This window comes from Labeo rohita, unplaced genomic scaffold (assembly GCF_022985175.1).
Source record: "Labeo rohita strain BAU-BD-2019 unplaced genomic scaffold, IGBB_LRoh.1.0 scaffold_1431, whole genome shotgun sequence".
In the NCBI taxonomy this organism is placed as follows: Eukaryota; Metazoa; Chordata; class Actinopteri; order Cypriniformes; family Cyprinidae; genus Labeo; species Labeo rohita.
In genome coordinates, this window is record NW_026127595.1 from 1 (window position 1) to 19,783 (window position 19,783).

Sequence of the window (19,783 nt, forward strand, 5' to 3'; positions counted from 1 at the left end):
ACTGATTTTATAGTCCTGGAAAATGCATGGGAAATTAGAGAAATATAACATGTAATGGAAAATCTGGAAAAATGATAAAACAAATGTTCTTGTGTTTTTCTTTTTGTCAGCACTCTGTAAAGAGCATTGTGTTTTTACAACATGTTTTTAAAGCATTGTGTGTAGCCAGTGTTGAGAACCTGATCACAATGATTAAGGTGTTTAATCAGAATCGCTCAGTAATGCTTTTCCTCGAAACCATGGAACTAGCACTTTCAAATTTATAATTCATTGTAATTATAGGCAAGGCAAGGCAAGTTTATTTATATAGCACGTTTCATACACAAACGTAATTCAAAGTGCTTTACATAAAAGGAAGTAGAATAATCATAAAAACAATAATAATAATAAAAACAATAATTCACAAAGAGGCAGTAAAATAATCATAAAAACAATAATCACAGCAATAAATCAAAAATAAATAAAACTTTTAAAATGATTTAAAAATTGATTTAAAATAAATTTAAGACAGTTAAAAACAGAAAATGATTATACGTAATGCAATCAGTTCGGACGTAGCACAGTGCTCATAATGCACAGCTAAACAGATGAGTTTTGAGTCTAGATTTAAATGTAGTTAATGTTTCAGCACATTTGATCTCTTCTGGAAGCTGATTCCAACTGCGGGCAGCATAATAGCTAAAAGCAGATTCCCCTTGTTTTGTGTGAACCCTTGGTATTTCTAACTGACTCTATCCTAATGATCTGAGTGGTCTGTTAGGTTTATAGATGAATAGATGAAAAATAAATGTATTAATTGTATTTAGCAAATTGAACAAACATGAACGATCAAGTGCTTGTATAAAATAACATTCACACTCATTAATTAATGTTCACTCACTGTAACTTGATGTTAGATCATATATTAAGTCATGTTAATGAATGGTATCTTTTACCAAACTATACAGGACTGTATTTGACTGTACTTTTATTTAATCAAACTGCGCAAACTATATTTCATAGCCTAGAACTGCTTTTCTAATGGACCGATTTTAAGGCTATAAACATTAACCATACATTTGTATATTTGTTCTCTAACACACATATTTTAGCTACACAGGTCATTTAAAAGCCTCAGGTGTGTAAAAACAGTACACTATCATGTCCTTTATATATATATATATATATATATATATAAAATACATATACATATTATTTCTATCTTTTGCTGTAGTGTGTCAGTAAAAATATCGGTTTACATTTCCAAACATTCTGTTTGCCATTAATTGTAAGATTTTTGTTTGCGCAAAGAGTCTGACAACAGCCAGTGCTTCACACAGAGATTTCACTGGATTATTATAATTAATGGCAAACAGAATGTTTAGAAATGTAAACTAATATTTCCTACTGACACACTACAGCAACAGACTGACTTTAAATCATTTTTTAGCTGATGAAAATACTAGTGGCCTAAGACTTTTGCACAGTACTGTATATATAATTTTTTTAAAAACTCTTTACCTGTGTCACGCTTGACGTCGTGTGCGGGAACAGATACGCAGGAGAGCGGAGATCCAAACAATGCACTTTTAATAAACAATCCAAAGGAACAGACTCAGGGAAACAACGGGAACCAGCAACCAACGACGAGCAAAACAAACTGAAGACAATCTAATCACCGACCAGACCGTGTGGAACAAACAGACCTTAAATACACAGAGACAAGGGAGTGGTCACAAACGAGATAATAAGGGGAAGTACAAATATGGGCAAGACTAAACCAAATGGAGACAGAACTAAAGGGGGAGACAAGGAACATACCAAAATACACTGGAACACAGGGGAAAAAACACAAGGAAAACAGAATAGACAAGACAAAACAGAACACAATCCTGACATTACCCCCCTCCCCTAAGGCGCGACTCGCGCCGTAACTATACACAAATGGGTGGGAGGGTGGGCGCCCTGGAGGCTGTGCCAGGCGGACACGGGGAAGCAGGGTGGTGCCTCCAGGGTGGGTCCAGGGACCATGGCGGGTCTGGGAGTTCAGGGAGCCATGGCCAAGGGTATAGTCCAGGCGGCCATGGCGGGTCTGGGAGTTCCGGGAGCCATGGCCGAGCACACAGTTCATTTGGCCATGGCGGGTCTGGGGATTCAGAGAGCCATGGCCGAGCACACAGTCCTTGTGGCCATGGCGGGTCCGGAGGTTCGGGAAGCCATGGCCGGGTAAACAGTTCAGGAGGCCATGGCTGAACAGGGGAGTAGCCCCCCAAAATTTTCTTGGGGGAATTAATAGGGAGCGCTGGATGAGGTGCTGGCTCAGGAGGGCGTGCAGGAGGGCGCGCTGAAGGAGGAGCCGACTCAGGAGGGCGCGACGGAGGAGCCGACTCAGGAGGGCGGAGGGCGCAGGAGGGCGCTGAAGGAGGAGCCGACTCAGGAGGGCGCGCAGGAGGAGGAGGGCGCGCAGACTCTGGAGGGCGCGCAGACTCTGGAGGGCGCGCAGACTCTGGAGGGCGCGCAGACTCTGGAGGGCGCGCAGACTCTGGAGGGCGCGCAGACTCTGACTCTGGAGGGCGCGCAGACTCTGGAGGGCGCGCAGACTCTGGAGGGCGCGCAGAGGAGAGCGCGCAGACTCTGGAGGGCGCGCAGACTCTGGAGGGCGCGCAGACTCTGGAGGGCGCGCAGACTCTGGAGGGCGCAGACTCTGGAGGGCGCGCAGCTCTGGAGGGCGCGCAGACTCTGGAGGGCGCGCAGACTCTGGAGGGCGCGCAGACTCTGGAGGGCGCGCAGACTCTGGAGGGCGCAGACTCTGGAGACTCTGGAGGGCGCGCAGACTCTGGAGGGCGCGCAGACTCTGGAGGGCGCGCAGACTCTGGAGGCGCGCGCAGACTCTGGAGGGCGCGCAGACTCTGGAGCAGACTTGAGACCAGACAGGAACTCTGGAGCAGGCCTGAGACCAGGCGGGAGCTGGAGCGGAGCAGGAAACCGCGTTCTGGCCTGGGACCTGGGGAAAGCAGTGATAGAGGAGGAAGACTGAATAGGGGGAGAAGCAGAAAGGTTGTTGAGGGACGCCGCCTCCCTTGGAGGATCTACAGCCGTGGCTGACACCTCTGGGGGCATGGGCGCGGCTTCTCTGGCGGAAGGGGCCTTGGGCCCAGACGGGCTCTCAGTGGCGAACTTGTGAGCCGACGTGACCTCGGGAGCACAGTGTGCCGCCCACACACACCAAATAGCCACCGCCATTAGGGGAAGAGCAACTGCGGATGGCAGGATCTCTGTATTAGGCTCGTGAAGACCCGCTGTGGCGTGACTTGACTCAGGAAGTGGAGCGGTGTCTTGGCTTGGCTCGTGGGGAACAGCTGTGATTTGGTTTGACTCAGGAAGTGCCGAAGGAGACGTGGGCTCTGGACGGCGCTCTTGAGGAGCGGGCTCTGGACGGCGCTCTTGAGGAGCGGGCTCTGGACGGCGCTCTTGAGGAGCGGGCTCTGGACGGCGCTCTTGAGGAGCGGGCTCTGGACGGCGCTCTTGAGGAGCGGGCTCTGGACGGCGCTCTTGAGGAGCGGGCTCTGGGCGCTCTTGAGCTCTTGAGGAGCGGGCTCTGGACGGCGCTCTTGAGGAGCGGGCTCTGGACGGCGCTCTTGAGGAGCGGGCTCTGGACGGCTGGACGACCCCAACGGAGACTCTGGAGGGCTGGGCGTCTCCAGCGGAGACACTGGATGAGCAGGCTCTGTACGAGCGGTCGCTTGAGGGCGCTCTGGCGGGTCCGTGAGCTCGGGTGCGGCAGCCATCTTGGCCGGGGACTCAGGCTTGGCGGCCATCTTGGCCGGGGGCTCAGGCTTGGCGGCCATCTTGGCCGGGGGCTCAGGCTTGGCGGCCATCTTGGCCGGGGGCTCAGGCTGGCGGCCATCTTGGCCGGCTCATCTTGGCGGCCATCTTGGGGGCTCAGGCTTGGCGGCCATCTTGGCCGGGGGCTCAGGCTTGGCGGCCATCTTGGCCGGAGACTCTGGCGTGGCGGCAGCCATCTTGCGTGCAGACTCTGGCGTGGGCCTGGTGGCCGGCGGGCTTGAGCGCGGAGAGGAAGCCGGCGGGCTTGAGCGCGGAGAGGAAGCCGGCGGGCTTGAGCGCGGAGAGGAAGCCGGCGGGCTTGAGCGCGGAGAGGAAGCCGGCGGGCTTGAGCGCGGAGAGGAAGCCGGCGGGCTTGAGCGCGGAGAGGAAGCCGGCTGCATCGGGCTGAGGACCACCGTGGAGCTCTGGAGGATGACTGGGGATTTGGGACTGGGCTGGCGGTTCGAGCCATTGACACGGTATGTGGAGGAAGCCGGTTGATGGTGGGCTGGAGCGGCAACGTGTTCTCTAATGGGGGAAAGATCGGAATCTTTCACATCCACGTAAAAATCGGAATGACAGAGGGTGAGGACCTGGTTGATAAATTCAGCAACCGGTTTATAGCGATCCTCATAGGGTATGGAACTGAGCAACTGGGAATCATTTAGCCCCATTAGAAAACACGTATTAACCATGGCATCGCTCCAACTCACCAGATGACAAACATCCAAGAATTCCTCCACATAACGTTCCACCGGCCTCATCCCCCGCCGAATGCTCATAATCCTCCTCTCGGCGTCCATGTTGTAATCTGGTCGGTGATTCTGTCACGCTTGACGTCGTGTGCGGGAACAGATACGCAGGAGAGCGGAGATCCAAACAATGCACTTTTAATAAACAATCCAAAGGAACAGACTCAGGGAAACAACGGGAACCAGCAACCAACGACGAGCAAAACAAACTGAAGACAATCTAATCACCGACCAGACCGTGTGGAACAAACAGACCTTAAATACACAGAGACAAGGAGGTGGTCACAAACGAGATAATAAACAAGTACAAATATGGGCAAGACTAAACCAAATGGAGACAGAACTAAAGGGGGAGACAAGTCTCATACCAAAATACACTGGAACACAGGGGCGCAAAATAGCAAGCAAAACAGAATAACAAGACAAAACAGAACACCACCTGACAACCTGCTTGAACTCTTTCATTAAATAAGTCTTTGAGATTTTTTATTGACTTGGTTTCAACAAGCGGATCTTTTGACAACACTACCTGCCAGAAATACTACACTTGTTATTTACTGCATTGTTTTTGGATCATTTTAGAAAAAATATCAAACATGTTTTTGAAAGTCTGTTTTGCTGCAGTTTTTTAAATAACCACATCATCTGCATCTTTTAGTAGTGCTTTACATCTTTAGCGGCATAGAGAACACTACCAACACACATGGAGCAGAAATGGCTTTAATGAAGCATGTTTGGCTCTAGATGAAAAAAATATTAGCTGATTTTGAGAGGGGTTTGATGCAGTTTTACTGAGGGTAACTCTTCAGTCACTTTTGTCCAAAATATTATATATTTTTGAAAATTTTAGCTTCATTGGAATGGTACAAAACTTGGTAACTTTTATAGCATTTACGGCACACCAAAAAATGATGCCATGAATCAAAAAGTGGTTGTAAAAAAAAAATAAATAAATAACAAATAGTCACACATGTAGTCCTCATGGATAAAAATGACCACCATCAAAAATTTTAAAAATATAGAAAAAATGTACAATGTAACAATTAATGTTAGTAGCAGAAAGTGCTTTGTTCAGGGATGCTGAGGTTTGATGTGAGAAAAGTATTTTGAATGATGATTGTTAGTCAATCAAATGTCCTCTCAAATGTTTGCAGTAAATGTCAACAGATAATCAGCTAGTGATTTTGATGTATTTTGATGTATAATTCCAGCCTTTCTGCAGTACCAGTAGTACCAAATACTGGGTCAATGTGGTTCTTACTGATAGGCAGCTGCTTTCAAACATTCCTGTGCATATTTTTTTGTGAGCACTCTGTAAAGAGCATTGTGTTTTTACAAGTTTTACAGCATTGTAGCCAATGTTGAGAACCTGATCACAATGGTTAAGGTTTTTAATCAGTTTTAATTCGCTCAGTAATGCTTTTCCTTGAAACCATGGATCTAGCACTTTCAAATGTATAATTCATTGTAATTAAAGCTATAGATTAACTAATATATTTATTATGTGTGTTTAGCAGAGGTGGGACCAAGTCATTGTTTTGCAAGTAAGCAGTAAGTCTCAAGTCTTTGCATTCAAGTCTTGAGTCAAGTTCCAAGCCAAGACGGGCAAGTCAAAGTCGAGTTGCAAGTCATTAGTGCTGTTTGCCCAAATTAGTTTGTCTGTACTAATTACTACAGTAAATTTAAAGTCAAAAATGGTCTATAGTAAGCATAATTTTAAATATATAATAATTAGTGGCGTTTCATTGAGAAATTAATAATTGTTTTTGACGAAATATAGGCCTAAGTGAATGAATAATTTATTTTAAGTGTCATTTAAGTTTCATTTATTAATGATTCAGTGATTTTAATGAATCAACTGAGTCAAATATTTAATAACTTGTTAATACGTGCTAAATGTACATGCACTGATTTATCTCCAACTACTGACGTAGGTCTACAGACATAAACATTTATTTTTTTTTTTTATTGACATGATTGACGGGTGTTATTTAGAATATTTACAAAACATTTATGGTACTTTAAGTCCTAAACTGATACTTTGATACAGAATGTTAATTACTGGGCAAAGAGATACATGAAATGAAGCAGAAAAGTAAATATCTAAGAATAGTTATAATGTATATAAATGTTAAAAAAATCAGTGAATGGATTTAAAATATGAATTGGATGTGTTTTCTTATAGTTATATTATTTTATGTTTTTATATAGGCTATTCCTTCAACAAATATTGATGATAACAAATTATTCACATTTCATGCTGTCACAGAGACGTGTGCAATAATAGTTATAATCTATTTTAGTCTTTGTTATTCTTCATTCAAAATAAAATTTTAATATTGTAATAATTCTAGGGGTTGAGTTAATATGTCGACTTTGCCACAAGTAGCCACGAACGTCTGGCACCACACCGTTCAGGGTTTAAGAAATGAGGCATGCAAAATTATTCACGGTAAACTGTAGCTATTCAGACAAATATGTGTAAGTAAATGTATTTTCTGTTTTAAACAAATTGTTTCTGTCTGATATACAACACGTGAATTCATCAATTTCTTCTGAAATCAATCAATCAATCAATCAATCACGTTTATTTATACAGTGCTTTTTAACAAAACAGGTTGTGTCAAAGCAACTTTACAGTATTAAATAGGACAATAATGTGTCAATAATGCAAAAGTTCCATGTTGCAGCAAAGTCAGATTGCAGAGGACTCATCTGGTTCCTGTGGTCTTGTGCCGACGGCTGTATAGGTGATACGTTCCTCATTGATGATCCGTCTCTGGAGCTCATCTAGTTGACATGGTCCCTGCTGACATTCAGGGCTGTAGAGGTCTTCTCTAGGTGCTGATCCACCATCTGGTCCTGGATCTGCTGAATAAGAAAGAAACAGACTACTATTAGCATAAATGCCATTCTTCTTACAATGCAACAAGTACATCAGCTGTGGGAAGTGTTCCCAGTGCTGATCCACCATACATCAGTGTTTATTCTTCACTGGATTATGTAAGTGGTTTCGGTGATTATGTGCATTTTAAATAAAAAAGAAATATCAAACATGTAATATTCAGCGCTAAAAGGTGTGCTAATCATGCCACTGTGATCATGCGCTTTAGTTACCAGCCTATATTGATCAGAACAGTTTTTTTTTTTATTATATCAAATAGAAGACAGGCCACGATGACAGGGCTCTAGTTCAAGTCAAGTCTCGAGTCATTGTTGTCTAAGTCGAGTCGCAAGTCTTTTATTATGTCAAGTCAAGTCACAAGTCCTCAAATTTTGGACTCGAGTAATGTGACTCGAGTCTACAGCTCTGGTATTTAGCAAATTGATTCAATCTAATTATTCTGTAATCTTATTTCCCTTGTAGGCTAAATGATTGTGGCTTAACAGACAAAAGCTGTTCAGCTCTGGCTACAGTTCTTGGATCAGATACCAGTCTGAAAGAGCTGAACATGAGCAATAATAATCTGCAGGATTCAGGAGTGAAGCTACTTTGCCATGGACTGGAAAATATGAAGTGTCGTTTGGAGATACTGAGGTAAGTTGTATGACAACAGACAAAATTGAGCTCAACAAAAACATAAGGTGAAAATTAGACTTGGATAAAGAACATGTCTGTATGTTGTGCTTTTATATTTATGCCTGCCATAGTTTTTTTTTTTTTTCCTCTGATTTGGTCTGTCATTGACACTGTCCTAAGCCGACGCATTGCCCTATACCATTGTATTTGGTTATGTTCAAGGTAAGGATAACTTGACATATATTTGATGGTTCATTTGTATCTGTGATGAAGCATATCTGTTTGTGTATATAATTGGATATCAAAAGCTAAGACAAGATGTTTTCAGGCTATTATTATAGTTTTTGCATTACATTTACTGATAAAATATACTGTATGGAAGTTCAGGGTTTTCGTCTTGAAGTCTGGACCATTTTTATATTTTGCTTAAAATAAGTATCTTCTAAAACTAACAAACAACATGCATAATGAAAATGCTCTCTCATGATGAACAGAAAAATGTTAACTAGTGGAGTCAAGAGACGTTTGTTATATATCACTTTATACGATACAGCAGCTGTTATGTGTAAAAATGCTTTTTCTATGTTAAGGTTTGACTGTAGTAATATTAATGCAAAAACTGAGACTTTACATCAACTTTTCAAACTAAATATGACAAAAAGTAGTATTTGAGAATGTCTGAATAAATATCCAAATCCATAACCTAATAAAAGTAAGCAACTGTGTAAAAATTTTAAGCCTCTCTTAAAGCATCTTTGAGATGTTGTCACAGTTCTTCTGGATTTAGTCTGTCTCAGTTTGTTCTGTTTCTTCATGTCATTCCAGACGAACTGAATGATGATGAGATCAGATCTCTGTGTGGAGCACTGGCTGTTGTCAGACTCCTTGTGCAAATAATCTGACCGGATTATTAAAATTAATGGCAAAATGAATGTTTGGAAATGTAAACTGATATTTCCTACTGACTGATACACTACAGCAAAATATAGAAATAACTGACCATAAACCATTTTTTAGCTTGTGAAAATACTAATGGAAAAAGATTTTTGCACAGAACTATATGGAACAAAAATATATTACATTTATTTTACTGAAAAAAAAAAAAAAGTTACATTTCAGGTGTTCAGTCACTTTTGACCATGAAGAGCACAAGTGTAACTCACAAATGAGGAGCATCAGAAGGTTCAAGCTTTAAAGTGTAAGCTGGAGATACTACAGTGAATTGATGTCTAACAATTTAAAGTTTTATTTTTTTATTTATTTATTTTTGTTTAAATCAATGATATATTTAGATTTAATTTAGTCAGATTTTGCTTTACAGCTAAGCTTTAGTTCATTTGAATAAGGAATAACATATTGTGTTTAGGGATTTACGTCGTTTAGGCCATTTCTAGAATAAATGATTAATCATCTGAATGTGACATTTTCATTCTGGTTCTAGACTTTCAGACTGCAGTATCACTGAAGAAGGTTATAAAGCTCTGGCTTCAGCTCTGAGATCAAACCCTTCACACCTGATAGAGCTGGATCTCACAGGAAATGATCCTGGACAATCAGGAGTGAAGGAGCTCAGTGATTTACTACAGGATCCAAACTGTCAACTCAAGACACTGAGGTAAAATGTGATGAAATAATGCAAAATAAATTATAAGCATGTGAATAAATTATATTATATTATATTATATTATATTATTTGACTGTTTCACTAAGGTACATAATTTGTTGCTTCAAGAATGTTTAAGATGATCAAACTTGAAAGATCAGATGCTGCAGCTGCTGTTGTTTTGATGATAAATGTCAACACAGTTTAGTTGTGTTCAAAGTTATAGGTTAATCAGACATTTTGGGTCATTAGATGTGCTGGTATTCAGCACATTATATAACAGGCCACAAACATGTATTGTGTGTCAGGAGAGGACTGGTGATAATTCAGCACACAAATATGTCAAATATGTCTGAACCTGAACCTGCAGTTTTCTCATGTTGTTTGAATGAGCAGAATTACTGTAAAAATGCATCAACACAGACAGTCTGGTTGAGTTTTATTCTTCAAAGGGTTCAATCTAATTATTCTGTAATCTTATTTCCCTCATAGGCTAAATGATTGTGGCTTAACAGACAAAAGCTGTTCAGCTCTGGCTACAGTTCTTGGATCAGATACCAGTCTGAAAGAGCTGAACATGAGCAATAATAATCTGCAGGATTCAGGAGTGAAGCTACTTTGCCATGGACTGGAAAATATGAAGTGTCATTTGGAGATACTGAGGTAAGTTGTGTGACAATAGGCAAAAATTGAGCTCAACAAAAACATAAGGTGAAAATTAGACTTAGATAATGAACATGTCTGTATGTTGTGCTTTTATATTTATGCCTGCCATAGTGTTTTTTTTTTTTTTTTTTTTTTGATTTGGTCTGTCATTGACACTGTCCTAAGCCGACGCATTGTGCTATACTGTTGTATTTGGTTATGTTCAAGGTAGGGATAACTTGACATACATTTGATGGTTCATTTGTACCTGTGATGAAGTATATCTGTTTGTGTATATAATTGGATATCAAAAGCTAAGACAAGATGTTTTCAGGCTATTATTATAGTTTTTGCGTTACATTTACTGATAAAATATACTGTATGGGAGTTCAGGGTTTTCATCTTGAAGTCTGGACCATTTTTATATTTTGCTTAAAATAAGTATCTTCTAAAACTAACAAACAACATGCATAATGAAAATGCTCAGTATGATGAACAGAAAAATGTTAACTAGTGGAGTCAAGACATGTTTGTTATATATCACTTTATATGATACAGATCATTTCAAAGCAGCTGTTATGTGTAAAAATGCTTTTTCTATGTTAAGGTTTGACAGTAGTAATAATAATGCAAAAACTGAGACTTTACATTAACTTTTCAAACAAAAAATATTTAAAACATGACAAAAAGTAGTATTTGAGAATGTCTGAATAAATATCCAAATCCATAACCTAATAAAAGTAAGCTGTGTGTAAAAATTTTAAGCCTCTCTTAAAGTAAAACTGAGATGTTGTCACAGTTCTTCTGGATTTAGTCTGTCTCAGTTTGTTCTGTTTCTTCATGTCATTCCAGACGAACTGGATGATGATGAATCAGATCTCTGTGTGGAGCACTGGCTGTTGTCAGACTCCTTTGCAAATAATCTGACCGGATTATTAAAATTAATGGCAAAATGAATGTTTGGAAATGTAAACTGATATTTCCTACTGACTGACACATTACAGCAAAATATAGAAATAACTGACCATAAACCATTTTTAGCTTGTGAAAATACTAATGGAAAAAGATTTTTGCACAGGACTATATGGAACAAAAATATATTACATTTATTTTACTGAAAAAAAAAAAAAAAGTTACATTTCAGGTGTTCAGTCACTTTTGACCATGAAGAGCACAAGTGTACCTCACAAATGAGGAGCATCAGAAGGTTAAAGCTTTAAAGTGACTGTAAGCTGGAGATACTACAGTGAATTGATGTCTAACAATTTAAAGTTTTTTTTTTTTTTTTTTTGTTTAAATCAATGATATATTTAGATTTAATTTAGTCAGATTTTGCTTTACAGCTAAGCTTTAGTTCATTTGAATAAGGAATAACATATTGTGTTTAGGGATTTACATTGTTTAGGCCATTTCTAGAATAAATGATTAATCATCTGAATGTGACATTTTCATTCTGGTTCTAGACTTTCAGACTGCAGTATCACTGAAGAAGGTTATAAAGCTCTGGCTTCAGCTCTGAGATCAAACCCTTCACACCTGATAGAGCTGGATCTCACAGGAAATGATCCTGGACAATCAGGAGTGAAGGAGCTCAGTGATTTACTACAGGATCCAAACTGTCAACTCAAGACACTGAGGTAAAATGTGATGAAATAATGCAAAATAAATTATAAGCATGTGAATAAATTATATTATATTATATTATTTCACTAAGGTACATAATTTGTTGCTTCAAGAATGTTTAAGATGATCAAACTTGAAAGATCAGATGCTGCAGCTGCTGTTGTTTTGATGATAAATGTCAACACAGTTTAGTTGTGTTAAAAGTTATAGGTTAATCAGACATTTTGGGTCACTAGATGTGCTGGTATTCAGCACATTATATAACAGGCCACAAACATGTATTGTGTGTCAGGAGAGGACTGGTGATAATTCAGCACACACAAATATGTCTGAACCTGAACCTGCAGTTTCTCTCATAATGAGCAGAATTACTGTTGCATCAACACAGACATCAGTTAAAGGGGTCATCGGATGCTAAGTTCACTTTTTCATGTTGTTTGAACATTAATGTGTGTTGTCAGTGTATGTACAAATCTACCCTATAATGATAAAAATCCATGCAGTGGTTTTTAATCAATCTGTAAAAATAATATCCCCTTTTACAAATCGAGTCGTTCTCAGATGCCTGTCGTTGTGGCGTCACATGACAGAGGCCACTCCCACAATAGTTGATTGACATGAGCTCTTACCTCAGACCAGTTGTCGCAGTCCAGTAACTTTCCTTGTTTTGATGCCGAAGCAGGGATGTAAGTTAGACAAGAATATCTCTGATTGAGTGATTGAGGTGTTGTGTTGCTGGATATAATAATGAACATAGTGGTCGTCATTTACTCCCGTTATAACGTGGTAGTTACAAAGTTTAGCGGCTAAATGTGGCTAAAGTAAACAGGCTTGTCACTCCACAGAGAGAAGAGAGGGGTGGGGCAAGCAGAGCTCATTTGCATTTAAAGGAACAACCCCTTAGAATTAGATGATTTTTGCAGAGTTGATTTTGTCAAGGTAAAAGGGTGTTGTTTTACAAAACCGTTGAGAATTTTTAATCAAAGTATATTAGAGACTTTTCATTAACACCCTAAAGAATCATATCAACTTGTGGAAAATGGGCATCCCATGACCCCTTTAAATAAATTGATTCCTGTTTTATCTTCTCTTCTGCAGGTTTTTGGGTCCTGCTGCAGATGAAGCCTGTCAGTATGTGACTGGAATTGTGGGTAAAAACCCGTTACTCCTGAGAGAACTGAATCTGAGTGGACATAAACTAGGAGACACACGAGTGAATCTGATCACTGTTCTACTGCAGGATAAACACTGTCAACTCAACACACTGATGTGAGTATCTTACATCATTTCACATGACTAGTAATGTTACAGTAGTATATTTTAATTCTCCTTTGAGTCTGACCCCACGTTATAAAGCTTTAAGAGCCAGGACATTTTTTAATATAGCTAATCATATTTGTCTGAAAAGAGATTCATATACATCTAGGATGGCTTGAGGTGAGTAAATCATGGGGTAATTTTCATTTTTGGGTGAACTACCCCTTTAATTGCACAGAGGTTAGAGAACATAATGTGAGCACATTAGAAATAGCCAGTATCTTATTAGTGTATTGTGGCCTGGGGAGGAACGACACGGCAGAGCAAGACTTTAGTGAGCCCCGGAGGATGAGTTTATTGACAATTTTACGGAATAAATGTGTACGGGTGAGGGTGAAGACGGCGTCTTCGGTGTTCGGTGCTCGGTGAAACCTCTTCCTTCTTCGTGCTTCCCAGTGACGGTGGCCGGTGAGGGGTGGGTGCAAGATTGTGCGGTCACCCCGATGAAGTGGATCCAAGCAGTGGAGGACCAGTCGTTCACGGCGAGTCTGCGGGAAAAAAACGGTAAGAAAAGCAGGGTAAGTACATGCACCATTTGGAGAGCGTTCTCTATCTTCTGTGCTGAGGCGTCCGCTTATAAGGGTGGTTAGGCCGTGAACGATTGGTCCGTGGTGAGTGGCTCCAGGTGTTGTTGATGTGTTGCCAGGGCGACGCTGATAGTTCGTCGGGACTCCCGCCACACTCCCCCCCCCAAGCGACGTCCTGGTCCTGGAAGTGAAAACAAAAAGGGGAGACAGGGGGTGGGAGGGGAGTGACCCCTGACAGACCTGTGTATGCTGCCCAGGACCGAGAGAGCCCGTCGACGTTGGTGTTGCTGGAACCCGCCCGGTGGCGCACATCGAAGTGGAAGTCCTGGAGCGAGAGAAACCACCTCGTGACCCGGGCATTCGTGTCTTTGGCTCGGGCCATCCACTGCAGCGGAGCATGGTCTGTGAAGAGAGTGAATTTTCGGCCTAACAGATAATACTTCAGCTCCAGGACTGCCCACTTGATGGCGAGAGCTTCTTTCTCTACGGCTGCGTAGTTTCTCTCGGCCTGGGACAGCTTACGGCTGATGTACACAATCGGATGCTCCTCTCCCTCCTGGACCTGGGAGAGCACGGCCCCCAATCCCGTGTCGGAAGCATCCGTTTGGAGCAGGAAGGGGCAGTTGAAGTCCGGAGCCCGGAGTACAGGTTCCGTTGTTAGGGCCTGTTTAATGCGTTGGAACGCCCGTTCAGCTTCCTCGGTCCAGAGGATCCGCTCCGGTTGCCCCTTCCTGGTCAGGTCCGTCAGGGGGGCCGCTATAGAGGAAAAACTGGGGATAAAACACCGGTAATACCCCGCCAACCCCAAGAATGCTCGTACCTGGGTCTTGTTGCAGGGTTTTGGGGCATCTAGGATCGCCCGGATCTTGTTTTCTTGGGGTTTGACGAGTCCTCTCTCGATGGTGAAACCCAGGTACTTCGCTTCATTCATGGCTAGATGGCATTTGCGGGGGTTGGCGGTGAGGCCAGCCCTACGTAGCTCGGACAGCACCCTCCGGAGCCTCTCCAGATGATCTTCCCACGCCTCCGAGTGGATAACCACATCATCCAGGTAGGCAGCAGCATATGATTGGTGCGGTCGGAGTATCACATCCATGAGGCGTTGAAAGGTTGCTGGGGCGCCGTGTAAGCCGAAGGGAAGGGTCCGGTACTGCCAGTGGCCAGAGGGCATTGAAAAGGCGGTTTTCGGTTTGGCTTCGGTGGTGAGAGGGACTTGCCAATACCCTTTAGTGAGATCCAGGGTTGTAATGTACCGGGCCCTTCCCAGACGCTCCAGAAGTTCATCCACTCGGGGCATGGGATAACTGTCGAAATCAGAGACTTCATTTAGGCGCCGGTAGTCATTGCAGAACCGGAGAGTGCCATCCGGCTTTGGGACCAGGACTATCGGGCTGGACCATGGGCTTCGAGATGGTTCAATTACCCCCAGTTTAAGCATCTTCTGGATTTCTTCCTCTATAGCCTGCCTGCGGGCCTCAGGGACTCGGTAAGGCCGTTGCCGGATGATAACGCCGGGAGGAGTGCGGATGTCATGGGAGAGAACATTAGTCTGGCCGGGGGTGTCGGAGAAGACGTCCAGGAATTGACCGACCAGGTGCCGCAGCTCCGCCTTCTGAGTGGCCGACAGGTTGGAATTGGTGTCCACCACCGCGGGTTCTTGGAGGGTGAGAGCGGCCACTTGGTCCCAGTCCCCAACCCATTTTTTTGAGTAAGTTAATATGGTACAGCTGGACGGCCCGTCTGCGGCCAGGTTGCCTCACCCTATAATTGACGGGGCCCACTCGTTCTTCTATGGTGTAAGGTCCTTGCCACTGGGCGAGAAATTTACAAGCTGCATTGGGGACCAGGACCATCACCCTATCTCCTGGTTGGAACTCCCGCGGCTGGGCTGCTCGATTGTAGAGGCGTTGCTGGGCTTGTTGGGACTTCACTAGATGTTCCCGGACTAATGGCATAACCCGGTCGATCTTGCTTCTCATGTCCCGAACATGCTCGACGACAGTTCGGTACACTGCCGGCTGCTGCTCCCAGGCCTCTCGGGCTACGTCGAGAAGTCTGCGGGGTTGTCGTCCAAACAGGAGTTCGAAGGGGGTGAACCCCGTGGACGCTTGTGGCACCTCCCTGATGCCAAACAACACATAAGGAAGGAGTAGATCCCAGTCCTTCTTGTCTTCGGCAGCTACCCTTCGTAACATTTGCTTCAGGGTTTGGTTAAATCTCTTGACGAGCCCGTCGGTCTGAGAATGGTAGACAGATGTTCTTACTTGCTTCACCTTCAGCAGCCGGCAGAGGTCAGCCATTAGCCGGGACATGAAGGGGGTTCCCTGGTCGGTCAATATCTCCGACGGTATGCCCACCCGGGTGAAAAGCCGGAACAGCTCACGAGCGATGGCCTTGGCAGTGGATTGGCGAAGGGGGACTGCTTCAGGGTACCGGGTGGCATAATCCAGGATGACTAAGATGTGCTCGTGCCCTCGACCAGACCTCGGCAACGGCCCTACGATGTCCATCCCGATCCGCTCAAAGGGCACCCCGATGATGGGTAATGGAATAAGCGGGCTGGGGGGAGGTTTCCGGGGTGACGTGCGCTGACACCTGGGACACGCCTGGCAAAACCTCTTCACCTCGGCTTCCAGGCCGGGCCAGTGCAATCTGTCCCGGATGCGTTGGGCTGTATTTTGGGCCCCCAGGTGACCAGCCATGGGGTGTGAGTGAGCCAACTCCAGCACAGTCTCCGTTTTAGTCTTCGGGACCACCAGAAGATGTTTTACCTCCCCCCGCCGCTCTGCGACACAGTACAGCAGACCATTTTGTACGACGAAGTGAGGGAGAGGGTGGGGCGCTGGGAGGACTTCCTGACCCTCCAGGACTCGCACTTGTCCCCAGCAATGCTTGAGTCGATCATCCTCTTTTTGTGCTTTCCCGAAGTCTCCCCCTCCTGTGACCTGTTGGAATATATCATGGAATAGGTTAGAATTACCAGCGGGGGACTCACCCTCTCTCCCACTGTCGGATGTCAACATGCTGGAATGAACCTCAGACCCCCGCGACGGCAGCCGGCGTGGGCGACGATGGGGCTGGGAAGGCTGTGTGGCAACGGCCAGGGCGGCTTCTAACCCCGGCCAGTCTCGACCCAACAACAGAGGAATGGGTAGGTCCCGAAGGATTCCAACTTCTAGGTTCCAGGTTTCTCCATCTCTATGAAAGGTAAGTAAGTTAGTGTGTACCTGGCGGGTGTCTCCATGAACGCAGGTAATGGGTACCATCGACTTGGAGACTGGCCGGGGTCCCAGCGTGGCGGGCCGAGCGAGGGAGATGGCACTTCCTGAGTCCAGTAGCGCCCGATAGAAACGGCCTTTGACTTTCACCGTAATTTTAGGGGCCCCCTTTGGGGTCTTGCAATGTACCACACAGCCTGCCATCCAAGCCCTGGCCGGCGGAGATGGTGGGTCGGTGGGCATGGGTTCGTCGCGGGGGCTGGGTGGTCTGTGCACTGGCCGTGGGGTGCCCTCCGGCGGTCGTCGCTCCTGGGTCACCCTCCGGGGAAATGGCGCCCGCTCCCCGGTGTCCCGGTGATAGGTAGCGTCCGCCAGTTCAACGGCCTCGATAAGCTCAGCGATGGACTTCGGGCCCCTCATACCGGCCGCTTGCCTTATCGAGCGTGGCAGCGCTCTTAGCATGCGGTCGACTACTACCCTTTCGGCGACTTGAGCTGGGGATGGAGACTCCTCCAGGAGCCAGTGTTCGGCTAACTGCATCAGATCAGCGGCCTGGGCGCGGACTGGCAGACGGGCTTTATATTCCCAGTCATGGAAACGCTGGGCAGCGGTGGTGGCTGAAAGTCCTAGCTGACCTAAAATCTCTCTTTTTAATTCGTTATAGTTATTTTGAGAAGACGCTGATAATGAAAAATATGCCCGTTGGGCCTCAACCAAAAGCAGCGGAGTCAGTGCCGCCGCCCAATTACCTCTCGCCCAACCTTCTGTGCGGGCGACAGATTCGAACATCTTGAGGTAGGCCTCGATGTCATCATCTGCGGTTAGTTTGGGTAGCAGCCGACCGGCTGTCACTCGGGGATCCAGCAGCGGGATGTTATGAGCGGCCGGTAAACGTAACTCCGCTAAATATCCTTGAATCTGTCCATGTTGTTCAGTAACCTCCGTTAGTTGTTTTACGAGCTCCTCCATGCTGCCGGGGAGGCGCGCGCCTGAAACAAAGAAACCGGAAGTGAGTGACGGGGCAAGATGGCGGTGTAAACAAAGCTGCGTCTTGCTCGCCGGTGTCCTCAGGCCTGCGAATCTGCCCGCATTCTCCACCACTGTGGCCTGGGGAGGAACGACACGGCAGAGCAAGACTTTAGTGAGCCCCGGAGGGTGAGTTTATTGACAATTTTACGGAATAAATGTGTACGGGTGAGGGTGAAGACGGCGTCTTCGGTGTTCGGTGCTCGGTGAAACCTCTTCCTTCTTCGTGCTTCCCAGTGACGGTGGCCGGTGAGGGGTGGGTGCAAGATTGTGCGGTCACCCCGATGAAGTGGATCCAAGCAGTGGAGGACCAGTCGTTCACGGCGAGTCTGCGGGAAAAAAGCGGTAAGAAAAGCAGGGTAAGTACATGCACCATTTGGAGAGCGTTCTCTATCTTCTGTGCTGAGGCGTCCGCTTATAAGGGTGGTTAGGCTGTGAACGATTGGTCCGTGGTGAGTGGCTCCAGGTGTTGTTGATGTGTTGCCAGGGCGACGCTGATAGTTCGTCGGGACTCCCGCCACAGTATTTACCATTGTTTGCTTTTAAAACAGCTTCCAGCCTTCTTAGAATAGATTCATACTAACTTTTGAATAGACTAAATGTCTCTCACGTCTGCTGTGACTGCTGAATGAAATCCTGTTTACTGACTACAAACTGAGGATTGAAGACCAATTTAAAAACACTGACCACCAACGTATGTGGACAGGCATCCATGCGCTCACAGACTGAAAGAAAGGGCTCCTATAATGCAAAATCCACTTTTCCATGATGTTTGGACATAAATATGTGTTGACGGTGTGTGAGCACAACCACCCTACAATGATAAAAATCCACCCACTTCTTATTTTTTAATCCCCTTTAAAACAAATCATTCGCATTAGTCCTGCCATTTTGATTCTCTGAACAGTGTGATGTCACATTGTTTAGGCTCCGCCCACGGCCGATGACTGACAGTCCTGCATTACCATAGTTTCTGCTCTCAGTGAGTTGTTTGGTTGTATTATAGATATGTATAGGTAGATGCCACATTCAATCACTCCAGATCTGTTGTCATTACGTCTGCCATCTTGGAATGTTCTGTCATCACTCACAATAATAATCAATAAGTTTCAAGATAAAATGTAAGATGTGAAAACCAATAATATTTAAATTCCTGAGGAAATTGGATAAACTTTCAGAGATAAGAACATGTTGGTTTGTGGTTTTAATATGTATTAACTCAATATTACAGGTTTTTAAAATAAAGTATCTTTTAAATGCCTTGTTAGCTAACAGTTTCGTCTTGTTTTATTGTGTTTAGCAAAAGCATCTTCTATAGACTACTATAGATATAAATATTCATACATGCATATAACTGCAGTTGCAACGGCTTACGTATAGCAGCCCTTGTGATCTTTAGGCAAGGCAAGTTTATTTATATAGCACATTTCATACAAAGGTAATTCAAAGTGCTTTACATAAAAGGAAGTAGAATAATCATAAAAACAGTAATAAAGACAACAATTCACAAAAAGGCTGTAGAATAATCCTAAAAACAATAATCACAACAAAAAAAAAACACTTTTAAAATGATTTAAAATTTGATTTAAAATAAATTTAAGACAGTTAAAAACAGAAAATGGTTATTCATAGTGCAAGTAGTTTGGACGTAGCACAGTGCTCATTCAGTAAATGCACAGCTAAACAGATGAGTTTTGAGTCTAGATTTAAATGTAGCTCATGTTTTAGCACATTTGATCTCTTCTGGA

General features: G+C 44.2%; 1 protein-coding gene across 2 annotated transcripts; it reads left to right on the forward strand.

The window, feature by feature from the left end:
- Positions 1-7,822: 7,822 nt before the first annotated feature.
- Positions 7,823-18,617, forward strand: LOC127158288 (ribonuclease inhibitor-like). Of its 2 annotated transcripts, XM_051101457.1 has the most exons (6): positions 7,827-8,094; positions 9,518-9,691; positions 10,172-10,342; positions 11,788-11,961; positions 13,046-13,216; positions 18,587-18,617. In XM_051101457.1, the coding sequence occupies exons 1-6, from the start codon at positions 8,009-8,011 to the stop codon at positions 18,600-18,602; spliced, it is 792 nt and encodes a 263-aa protein (XP_050957414.1). In that variant the 5' UTR covers positions 7,827-8,008; the 3' UTR covers positions 18,603-18,617. The 2 variants fall into 2 exon arrangements, with proteins under 2 accessions (XP_050957415.1, XP_050957414.1); XM_051101458.1 differs by lacking the exon at positions 10,172-10,342 and having other exon boundaries at positions 7,823-8,094.
- The last annotated feature ends 1,166 nt before the right edge of the window (positions 18,618-19,783 follow it).

Coding starts and splice junctions, on each gene's coding strand:
- LOC127158288 (XM_051101457.1), top strand. CDS start 8,009: ATGAGCAATAATAATCTGCAGGATTCAGGAGTGAAGCTACTTTGCCAT. Junction 8,095..9,517: donor TGTCGTTTGGAGATACTGAG/GTAAGTTGTATG, acceptor TTCTGGTTCTAG/ACTTTCAGACTGCAGTATCA. Junction 11,962..13,045: donor TGTCAACTCAAGACACTGAG/GTAAAATGTGAT, acceptor TCTCTTCTGCAG/GTTTTTGGGTCCTGCTGCAG.